The sequence below is a fragment of the Egretta garzetta genome, unplaced genomic scaffold (genome assembly GCF_000687185.1).
Source record: "Egretta garzetta isolate BGI_Z169 unplaced genomic scaffold, ASM68718v1 scaffold25, whole genome shotgun sequence".
Classification (NCBI taxonomy): domain Eukaryota; kingdom Metazoa; phylum Chordata; class Aves; order Pelecaniformes; family Ardeidae; genus Egretta; species Egretta garzetta.
In genome coordinates this window covers 2851287-2862961 of record NW_009259800.1, presented here as the reverse complement: position 1 = coordinate 2862961, position 11675 = coordinate 2851287, and the positions used below count along the sequence as shown (strand labels likewise).

Below are 11675 nucleotides of genomic sequence, written 5' to 3'. Positions count from 1 at the left end.
GGGAGCCCCCGAACCCTCCCGCCGCTCCGCGACCCGCGGGGGCGCAGCCCCGGGGGGCAGAGCACCCCAGCACCCCGGCGCCCCGGCGTCGAGAGTCCGCAGGGCTCGTTTCCAGGTGAAATTTTACGTGGTTAACGGTTACAAGCTGAATATGGTTGAAATTCTTCCATTATTCTTGATTATTCTTGAAACTCGGGAGCACCGGGGTACCCTGAAGGGATGCCCTCACCATGTTTCCGTTTGGTTCAGGGGCTTTCCCCTCGCTAAGGACGTGCGGGTCCCTTTATTCCGATGCTTTCACCCGGTGAGGTTGCAGAGCCTGAGGTCTGTGATAAATGTAAAGCGCTGCGTGGAAGCCATGCCTGTGCTTTTTTTTTAACATGGTGATAACCATATCTCTATATTGCTTTATGCCTACACCAAGATTTTGCTGTTTAATAACAGCACCCTTGTGGATGTGCCAGGTGTGTATTAGGCCTGCTACTTAACGTTGACCACGAAACTGCAAGTCGGTGTTCTTAAATCCTTGTAAAGGTAACATCTTGAACCTAACTTAGTTGTGTTCTTTCTAGTGTTGGAATACCCAAGGGGTAACTGCATTTTTTCTGATTCTTTAACTAGAATGCACAAATATCTATATTCAGCTTTGGCTTATTTAGCTTCTGTCTGGTAGAATTATCTCCCCAGGGAGACTGATGTCAGGCTCCACTTTAATCATAGTAAATCCAAACTTAAGCACAAACAGATTTTTATTGTATAATGTATCACATTTTGCCTTTTAAGATGCTACAGAATCAGATGTTCATATAAGTAGGGCTACATACACCCTAATTAAAAAAAAAAAACCAAAACATTTCATTAAATAAGGTTTTACCTGGTTACACAGTCCCATTGAGGGAGGTACCAAAGCTACTTGTTCAACTGCAGTTGTGGCCTTTCTGGTTCTGCTAAATGTTGATTTTCTTCAGGGATTCTAGAATACTTCCAGACCGGTGAAACTTTTTTTTTTTTACCTTTTTTTTTTTTTTTTTTTACACCAAGTTAGGAGGCAGAGGTTGTGCTATAACTGATGTAGCTGTCACAATTGCCTGAACAAATACAGGTAGATAACACTTAGCAGCAGTTAAGGGTAGTGAACTATGTCACCATTCTTCAAGGTGTGCAAACAGTGGAAGTGTGTTATGTAAATACATCGGCACAGATCGGTTTCAGTTTTCTGCTGTTTGGTGTCTACCCATTGGTGTGGTATGGCTTTGTCTGTAGCTGGCTGAAGTCTGAATTTTGATTTTCGGATGCCACTGGCAGAAACACTTTACACTTAAAGTTGTTAAATGGCTTATAAATATACGGAGCATCTGACCGCTTCTCTTTGGGGGCAGGGAATGATTTACGAAGTCAAGTCATGAGCAAATAACCAGATACTCTTAACCATTCTACACAACTGATGGCTTTCCAAGTTTGAAACAAAAAAATGCAAGCGTCTTGTTTTCAAACTTCCTGTTGATCTGCTATGATGCTACACCTAGGATGTTGCATTGGTCTGTGCTACTTGCACAGGAATTGTACAGCTAAGTTCTTGGACAAGACTAGATACGGTTTCATTCATGTAAAATACTTTATTGGAAAGCTGTTCTAATAAAGCTTCTGTTAACTGGATAGCTTGGTGTGGGAGGGGAGGAAAAAAGCTTTGAATTATTGTCTGAATTTCTGGGCTGCAGGTACTTTCCTATATTTTCTGAGTGATTCTTGCAAATGGTTTTATTAGAAATAGCTGGATTTTGAAGCATGTTACAAGAATTAAGACATTTGTCAGGCTGATTGGTATGTTTCAGTGATGTGCAGGTCTTCCTGGACGAAAGGTGAAAAGTGCCTGTCATGGGCTAAGTGATACTTTTATTTTAGTTAGGTTTAAAGATGGTCCTTGACATTGCCATTGCTTTTTAGCAAAGTTCTGTCCAGCTACGATCTTGGGTGATTTATTTTTTTTTTTTTATAAGGGAATGCAGAAACCTGCATTTGTCAGCTTCTGAGTGTCAGCAGCCTTAAAGAACCTATTTAAGTCTTAGCAGTACTAAAAGTTTTCCTGCTCATAAACTTTCTAAAACTAGCTTATATTAAAAGTATTGTTAAGCTTGGTTATCTTCTCTTGACTTGTTAAAGCATCTGTCGCTTTTCAAAGCGCGTGTTACCATCGAGTAGCTTCAGAGGTGCTGGCAGGGAGAGGGCAGGCCTTTAACTCCGGCATTTCTTATGCATTTCTGCCCTAGGATGAATTCATCCCTATGTTACTTTACAAATGGGCTTGAATTTTTCAGGCATTTTTTCTGTTTTCCTAATGTATCTTTCCAGCAATATAGTTTCTACTGAATCAGAGGAAGTATCCTATGAAATAGCAATGGATCGTCTTGTTACTGGACTATTCTTTCATTTTTTAATGCCTTGCTGAACTTTAACAGCTTAAGGAATGTGTTGAGCCTCATTGCTTAATAGAAATCATGTCTTTACTAAAGCAAAATGGATGCAGGGCTTTTTAAAGCCAGTCTTGCTGTGAACTGTAGAAATAGGTATGTGAAGCAGCAGTTTTCTATGACCAAATTGTCTCAAACTGAATAAAAATTGCATTCTTGATTAAAAATCTATAAACAAATAGACAAGTTTAATTATAATAATGGAAGAAGTGAGGTCTGGTATGAATTAACTAACTGTTCTTTAGGTATGAGATCAAGGGAAAGGATTTACACTTCGAGGTAGAGAGACATAGCAAAAGGATTTGCATTAATGGAGTAGAGGATCAGTGCAGAGAGGGGACCAGAAGACTAATCTGTGGAAGATTTGGACAGGGTTGGCAGCGATAGCGCAGTGTTGGTGTCAGCAGTGGGAAATCCCTTCCCTCCCCCAGGATCACAGATTAGCGCCACGGAAGATCCTCTGTGCCCCGTGTCGTCTCGAGGAACTGGATCAACAGTCTGCGTGATGCGCCGGAGGGAGGTTGTGGTTATGCAGAAAGGGAGACTAGGGTGTGGTGTGACAAAATGGAAGAAAGATAAAGTGGCTGAGGGGAGAGAGCAAGGAAAAAGATGATAAATAAACACTGAAAAATAAAAAAGTGTTACTGGAGAGACCTGATGTGACCTAGTTTAAGGCACAAAATAATTCTCAATGTGCACTGCAGAAAGTTGGAGGCTTTCCAGGATATTGTTGGGGTTTTTTTGTTTGGATTTTTTTTTTAGTCATTTGATGTAAATGTCATTGATAAAGTGCAAATTTTGTAGGCGTTCTCACAGGGCCTTTTAGGTAGGGAGCATTTTCTTTCCTTTACAATCAGTCAACGCCTCTTTCTCTTTCCTGGGTATCATTCGTGATTAGTTTTTCTTGTCAAAAAACCTACCATCATACCTGTGACTGAAAATCAGTGAAAATCCCAAGAGCAACTATTGAATCGTCAGAAATGCAAATATAAAGTCTCTGCTAGTGTTTATAATCTCCTTGTCCGGGCAGACTGTAGCTTTCATATGTTTTAGTGTACACCATCTGTTTGCATTAGGATTTAACCTTTTCTGTTGCATTTGTTGCTTTTTTTTCCCCAAGAATTAATTGAGAGGTAGCTGTTGCTAAACAGCGAATTTATCTGTGTCGGTTACCCCTTAACCTACGGCATTAACTTTCTGTTTTTTGAACACAGGCTTTTATTTATGGCTTTCACAGTTTTGCAATATAAATGGCTAAATAGTCAATTTTAGTACTGCAGCTATATTTAGAATTGAGGCAAGGCTACCCATCTGTAAAATTCCTCTGCCTTTTAGTCTCCCCTATCTAAAAATGACATTTTAAATGTGTTTGTTTAGACGTGAACCACTGGCTCTTATCAACCTCAAAAAGAAAAATGAAGAAACTGGGGAAGAAGAACTTGCCTCACGCTTAGATCACTGCAAAGCAAAAGCCACCAGGCACATATTCCTTATCCGTCATTCTCAATATAATTTGGATGGCCGGGCTGATAAAGACAGAACTCTGACCCCCCTTGGTATGTATTACTAGAATTACTAGTATTACTTTGCATTTTGAGAAAATTGTTTTTTATGTGCTGCTGTCCTGATGAGTACCGGTCAGTAACTTGACTCTATTCTGGGTGTCACTGCCAAACCTTAATCCACTTTCTGGATCCTTTGTGGCAGAAAGATGTCATGAATAAGTTTGGTTTTTCCATCTTTGATCCTCTAAATCCAAACATTAAAATGTGCTTTACAGAGTTCTAAACACACTCAGCTGTAAAGAAACTTCACAAAGGAAATTTCCAGTTATCTTAAGGTCGCTTGAGCAAATTTTCATGCTAGCTGACATGATCCCCCAAGGCTAAGCTTTTAGCTTCATGACTAACTTTACTTTAGGATACATTTCTCTTAAAAGGTGGCTTGTGTTTCTGTTAGTTAATTTGCTGATTTATTAAAATTCAAAAAAAATTACCCCTGACTTTCCTTTCAGTTGTTTATAATTAAATACGTTTCACTTTTGCTGCTAAGCACTGTTTCTGGGAATACTGCTAATCAGTCACCATGAAGTGAGGGTAACTTCTGCCTGTGTTAATCTTAATTCATTGATCCTGTGACTCGGTCTCAAATGTTAATTAGTATTATTTTAATAGTGTACTTAAAAAGCAGTGGACGCTTTCTTGATCATGCCGACACTGTTTTGAGGGGGGAAGAATTATTCTTGTGTGGTGTTGCTTGAGGTTTTGGAAGTCTAGTGCCAAATGTTTAGTGTAAATTGTGCAAACAGGAGTGAAAGGCTAATTTCAGGACTAAGGTGCTATCTTAAAGTATAATCTTAATCCTGTCTCGTTCTGTGCTTTAGGTAAGTTACTCAAACTGTCTGTTGTCTTTTCACCTACCTACCTGAAAGATGGAATGAAGCCTTCCCTGGGATATCCAAGTGCTGTGGTTCTTAACTGTTCCAAGATGATGTTGCCTTTCTGAAAAATGCACTGTCAGGTCTGAGGGGCTCTGACACAGTCTCCTCTTCTGTGCTCCCCAAACACAGAGGTGGCAGATGGCTTGGATCAGTGCTTTCTTTTATTGGAAGTGGCTCCCTTGGGATGGGGCTAGCAGGGATATCGAATACTTCAGTGAAAGTCTCTGAATAAGTTTTTATTATTTATTTATTTATTAATTAAAATAAAACCTTTTTTTCCTGCTGATAGAAATATGACTTAGCTTGATCTGCATATGTATTGATTCAGGTAAAAATGTTTTCCAATTACTTTTCGAATGGAAAGAACTGACATCGACGGAGACCTTTTATATCTACTGGACAACTTTTTTGGTAGTTTGTGTGAGGCACTTACATGCGTGTCACCAATTCATATAATGAATATCATTTTTAAGGTCGAGAGCAGGCTGAACTGACTGGACACAGGCTGGCAAGTTTGGGATTAAAATTTGATCAGATTATCCACTCCTCCATGACTAGAGCAACTGAAACAACTGAAATTATAAGCAAACATCTCCCAGGTAAGTGACTTCCCTTAATTTTTCATTGTCTTCTGATCCTTAAAACTGCTTCCAGTAGAACTCTAAGCTTGTCCTTGAGGTCGAGATGCTATTTAGCCAACTTCCAGCCTTGTGTGAATATGTCTGTATTTATAAAGAAACTAACAACCCCAGTTCTGCTTGTTTCCATTTCATCTTTAAAAAGAGAAGATGGATCTGCCCCTCAGAGCGACTAGCTGCTGTATGTACTGCTGTGTAGGAGAACTCTGCTGGTTGCTCTACGCTTACGCATTTTGTAAAGCAGATTGTCACAGGCCATCAGGGTGGCTCAGTCCTTGGTCTCAGGGGGCAACAGCGCAGGAGGGAGGAGGATCGTAAGCACCAGTTCTCATAGGGATGCTTGCTGGGTCAGTTCACAGGCCCTTCTTGTGAGCTGCACTATCCTGTGTGCAGGGTAAGATGTGGTACACTCGCAAAGGTGTAGGGATTTTTTAATGTGGGTGCTTTATTTGTTTGGATTTTGGGGGGGTTGTGGTTTTTTTGGTGATTTTGTTTTGGTTTATTGTTTTGGTTTTTTTTTTCTCCTGCTCTTCAGACATACAGAATCTAAAGGTATTTGACTGTACGTAATTCTGTTAGCAGATACTCAGGCATGACTAGCTGAATGTCAGTTCTCCTAACTATTCTGTGTTTTTCTTAAATGTGCTGCTTCAAAAAAACCCCCAAACCAACAAAACAAAAAACCCCAAACCCTGAAACAGACAACCCCCCCAACCATCTTTCAGTCCTCAGCGTAGGAGAATAAAATATTAACATAAATATTAAATATCAAAAATGTAGCATTAACATTAATTAGCAGTAAGCATTGAGGGACATACAGCTTTAGATTAACATAATTGCAAATGCATTTCTTCAAAGTGCAGCAAACTGGGAAGACTCAACTTGCTGTGCCAAGCTGGTCTGGCTGTTCTCAGTGGGAATAAACTTTGTCCTGCTGCTGACAGAACAGCTGTGTTGGAGAGATCCACACCCCAGGATAGGAAGCGTATAGACTAAAGCGGGCTTTAGGAAGGCAAGGTAGACTTCCTTAAAGAAAGTGTATGAAAAACATATTGATTGTAGAGTTGTGGGCCTGTTTGCAGTGGCAGGTGAAGTAACAACTCCTTTCCAAATGTGTATTTAATATTTCAGGAGTGAAAAAAATTAGTACTGATCTCCTGAGAGAGGGAGCACCTATAGAACCAGACCCTCCAGTCTCTCATTGGAAACCAGAAGCTGTGGTAACTTTTTACTTAAAGTTCTTTTTTTTTTTTTTTTTTCCTGTATGTATTTTGTGTGTGTGGTTTGGTTTTTTTTTAATATACTTTATATTGACTGTCGTGATAACTTGCAATGTCTGAGGTGATGCTTTTCATCTTGGACCTTGGATAATTGCTTACTTTTCTCCTCCCCCGTAAGTGTACAGAACAGTTAAAATAACTTACGATCCTTAAATATTAGTTCAGCCTCAAGTGTGCATCCCTGTAAGGAACTCTTCAGAAGGCGCATCTGCAAATGCAGACAATGGCAGGTGCTGCTCTGAGCTGTGTTTAATTCTGAACTCTGTGCCATTAGCAGTATTACGAAGATGGAGCTCGAATTGAGGCTGCTTTTCGAAACTTCATTCATAGAGCTGATGCAAAGCAGGAAGAAGACAGCTATGAGATCTTTGTCTGCCATGCCAATGTGATCCGCTATATCGTGTGCAGGTACGTGTTGGATTGCATGTTCATCTGTGTTCTTTAAAAGGTGAAGTTTTACTGAAATAGTGTTGGTGTATGGCACCCCTGAGCGAGGAGATGTGTGGATTTGACTTGTTTGAGGTGGCTGGAGATCAGTGCCTGCGTTGTGAGCAGCTGCTTCTGCCATTTCATCACAGGATTAATTTGCGGATAGAGGTCAAATCTGAAAATTAAAATACTTCCCATCTAATTCTGAAGTGAAAATGGCTACATCAGTGAGGCTTGAAACCTTTTCGTACTTCTGAACAGTCTGTTTAATAACATATGCTTCTGGTTCCGGTAAATTTGGGGACAGTGCCTCTGTGGACTGTTGGAAAAGACAACAAATAGAGCACTTGACTGGATGTGGCTTTTTCAGGTGACATGAATTTGATCTTGTATAATGAAAGATTGAATTAGTTTTGGGAATTCTTTACTAATGGAAATTTTTGTATTATATTCAAGTTGTATTAGTGTGTTTTTTGCAGTAATATCCAGTATTGGGTTAGAGGGGAGCGTGTATCTTTCTGCTAATATCAAGGTGGTTCATAAAGGGAAAACAGTTCTGGATCTTTGCCTGCCTCTGTATCCAGTCAGCTGAGTCTGTTTTATTCCTCTTCCCTATCAACGAAGCACTGTCTGTAAAATAATTTGTCTGGAGCAGGACAGAGATGATTAAACTTTAATCTGATCAATACCTACAACAATTTCAGTTAGCTTTATTTAGCTGAGCTAGTTAAATGCCAGCCTGTCTGCTCTGTGGATGGCTTTAGAGCTCTTCAAAATTGCTATACTTAAAATTATTGATCAGGTAAATAGAACATGCTTTCCTGTGCCAAACGAGATCATCTTGCTGCTACGTAGGCTTTTTCTGAAATAGCGGTATACTTTTTCTCTTTGCTGTTTCTTCTCTCTTCTTTTTAACTTCTCTTCTGTGCCTTCCATTCCAGGCCATCTGATACCACAGCTGAACACCATCCATGTACCGTTCCCTTTGAATCTAGCTTGACTGTGGCTGTTACTTAATTTCTTAGCCTTTCTGAAAGACTGTCGTAGAGCCAAAACCAAGTTATTCCTCAGTATCTGAGGCAAAAGACATTTTAATCAGCTTCATATTTTCTCTAGCTGTTTACTACAATTGATTGAACTCCTGAGGCTATTCAGTTAGGGATTTTAGAATAGCTGGAGACTAGCTGAGATAGCGGGTTTCTACAAGCAGCACAAGGTACTTTTTCTTGCTGCAGCTGATGGAAAGTAGCTGTGCAGGTGCATTGTTGTCATTGGGCCAGTTATCAACCCTGCAGCTTCATGTCAGTTGCACAGAAAAATATTTTTTCCAAGGCTGACTCTGGGAGCATTTGCATGCAAACTGCAGAATGACCAACGAATTCCTTATTTTGTTTCCTTATCTGGAACAGAAGGTGATGCTGTGAGCAGCATGTTAATGTAACTGTTTATGAATGAGTAATTATTAATTTTTATTTTTTTTTAATAGAGCATTGCAGTTCCCCCCGGAAGGCTGGCTGCGAATGTCTCTTAACAACGGCAGCATAACTCACTTGGTGATACGTCCGAATGGAAGAGTGGCACTTCGAACACTGGGTGACACGGGTTTCATGCCTCCGGATAAAATCACGCGCACCTGAATGAGCAAAACTGATGGCTGCCCAGGAGCTGCCTCTAGTCTCTTTGCACTAGTACATTCAGCTACAGTACCACTAGTTTTTTTTATCTGTTAATGTTGGGGTGTGATGCTGTCTTAAAAACATCCTTCAGTCCCTTGCCTCCTTCATACATATTCATATCTGCCTTTCAGTCCAGAAAAGAACTCTTTGTAAGCCTGAAGCTTTCCCCAAAACTCGAAGCTGAGCTGTGGCATACAAAGAGATTGAATGTCTGAATTTCTGTAACCAAAGTTTGCGCCTGTGGATATTTTTCTTGCGCAGGAAAGCAATTGGTGTGGGAACTGGAAGGAGCAGCCTTGTATTGCACTGCAGCTGAAGCTGAAGATGAGCCAGCTTGTTTCAGCTTTTGCAGGAGAAGTGACAAACAGGGTATGCTGCTGTTCAAAGGACAAAGGGATAAGGCTTCAGTTTTTGTAACCAGTTGAGGATGTACGGTTACGGTGTGTCGTTGTTCCCCTCTGCCCCCAAAACGCTCGTGTAAACTGTGCCTGGTGGTTGTAAGCAAGCATAATGCAAAGAGGGGTTTTAAAAAAGTAAAAAAAAAAAAAAAAAGAAAAAAAAATACAAATTTGCCTTGGGAGTTGTGGTGCTAGAATTAACTGCTGCTTAACATTTTGTGTTCCTCCATCCTCAGGAAGTACTTTAAGCTATTCTGAACAATGTTTCTCAGCCTCGTAAACGCCTTTAACTAAAACTTGATCTGAAGAAGGAGGTAGAGCTGACTGTAGCAGTAAGATGGAAGGAAAGCAGCAATCTTCCGTAGGTGTTTCCAGTTACTGACCGTTACCTTTTGAGCTGTAGAATCTTTCATTTCTGCTTTCTCCCATTGCTTGACACACCACTGATACTTCACTTTCAGAGTAGAGAGAGAACACCACGGAGTTCAAGGTAGCAATACTTCAGAGGTCAGAGCTTCTGCAGTTACTGGAGCACACTGCTGCTTGAAACTACTGTTGCCTGGATGGTGAAAAAGTATCTGTGGGCTGGCTTTTCTAGGCTGAGGGCGTAGGACAGACGTCAGACTGACTGCTTCAAGTGGTGCCTTCGTACAGCGCTGACACTGCTGGACTTCTTCTTCTAGGAAAAATGTGTGTGGCTAGGTTTCGTTTTGGAGGGGAGGGCTCAGAAGCAATTTAATCTTCAGGCTGTTTGCTAGGCACCCAAACCAGTGTAGTAACTTAGGTGTAATACCTGGAATGTTGAAAAATTTCACTGTATGCATAGTCTGCCTTGGTGACAGAGCACATGCTATAGGACAGCAACCAACCATAAACAACTTGTTTGACAGGCTCGCTTACCACCAAGAATGTTGGTAAGACTCTAAACTCACTCCTGTCAGAGCTATATGAAGCATAATCGTGGCACACAACCTAGGGAGACAAGGTTTAATGGCTTGTCCGATGCAGTACTGCTACAGCAGCGTGATTTCAAGGAAAATGGGGCTAGTAGGGAACAAAAACACGATCGTTGTGTGGTGCAAGTTGGGGCAAGAGGAAACCATCATGACGTATCTCGTTGATGCAATGAGAATAATTTATCAGTTTTTGTCTATTAACTTTTTAAAAGTTTTGAATAAAATAACTGGTCTGTCTTTCTTGCCTCTTCAGTTGAATAGTTGTGTGACTGCCTGCTGTAGAACCTGGGGCTGCAGCGCTGCGCAGTGATGGGGGTGTTCCTGCCAGCTGAGCAGCATTTGTATCCCACGTTGCCTGGGGCAACGCTTCATTTACCAACTTTGACCTTTTAACTCCAAATATCTGAAACGTAACCTTGAGATAGACAGTAGCTGGCTCAGAGTTAATTATCATCATCTACAGAAACGCATGCAGGTGCTGTAGCACGCCAGAGGGGACTGCCATGCTTAGTCACGGCCCTTTGGCGTTTGGGGAGTTCAAGGCTGTGTCACTGACCACCACGTGGAACAGGAGCACCAGAGCTGGTAAGACGAATGTTCTGTGCATTTTTATTTGGGTGTGGGCATACACATACCCTCTTGCATACATACCCTTCTACACCGGCCCCCCCCCCCGCCACGAAACAGGTTCTTGTAGGACACACAACAACTCCTTGCACATGTACAGAAATAACATTTTCAGCAGCACTTAAGGTTGGGGGGGAAGTATGAAATTTAAAATTAACAGTATTCAGACTTCCTGTCTCTTAAATGTTTTGAGACTGTTCTGTAAGTCTTCAGTGGCATAATCTAACATCATAGTGCACACACACACAAAAGATGGAGTTGAGTTAATAAGGCTTGGACAAATTAGCAATTTGCCATGTCATGGTTACCAGCCCAGCTACTTACCCCCATGCCCCATTAAACTAAACACAGGGTGACACTGGTGGCTACTCGTTTATTTTTTAATAGAAAGTGGGGTAACTCTGTATTTTTAACATGATACTTCGTTAATTCATTACTAATCTTTTGCATCTTTAAAAGTGAACTTTTGGCCAAGAAAACACAATTCGAGCAGTGTCAGTCTGATTTAAGGTGTCTCCACAGTCATGAATGATCAAATCGCTACATAATTTGCTAATTTTTTTTAATAGTTGAAGTAAATATAGTGTTAGAAAAATGACCTCTTAAGACACAGTACAACTGGACTAATGCACGTTATATAACACAGTTTAAAAAAAATATTCTCTTGACCAAACCAAAAACCAAAATTAGAGTGAACGGCAAGGGTTGGGTGGTGGCAGTGGGTGGGGTGGAGGTGGTGGTGAGGGTGTAGGTCTGTCTACAT

The 11675-nt window shown here is 40.8% G+C and overlaps 1 protein-coding gene across 1 annotated transcript in view; it reads left to right on the top strand.

The window, feature by feature from the left end:
* Window positions 1-9442, top strand: part of PGAM5 (PGAM family member 5, mitochondrial serine/threonine protein phosphatase) — a 10454-nt gene extending 1012 nt beyond the window's left edge. The window contains exons 2-6 of the mRNA XM_009639870.2: window positions 3846-4024; window positions 5382-5507; window positions 6678-6766; window positions 7101-7234; window positions 8742-9442. Of these exons, the coding sequence (XP_009638165.1) occupies window positions 3846-4024; window positions 5382-5507; window positions 6678-6766; window positions 7101-7234; window positions 8742-8892 (679 nt within the window). The 3' untranslated portion in view covers window positions 8893-9442. The remainder of the gene's footprint in view (window positions 1-3845; window positions 4025-5381; window positions 5508-6677; window positions 6767-7100; window positions 7235-8741) is intronic.
* The last annotated feature ends 2233 nt before the right edge of the window (window positions 9443-11675 follow it).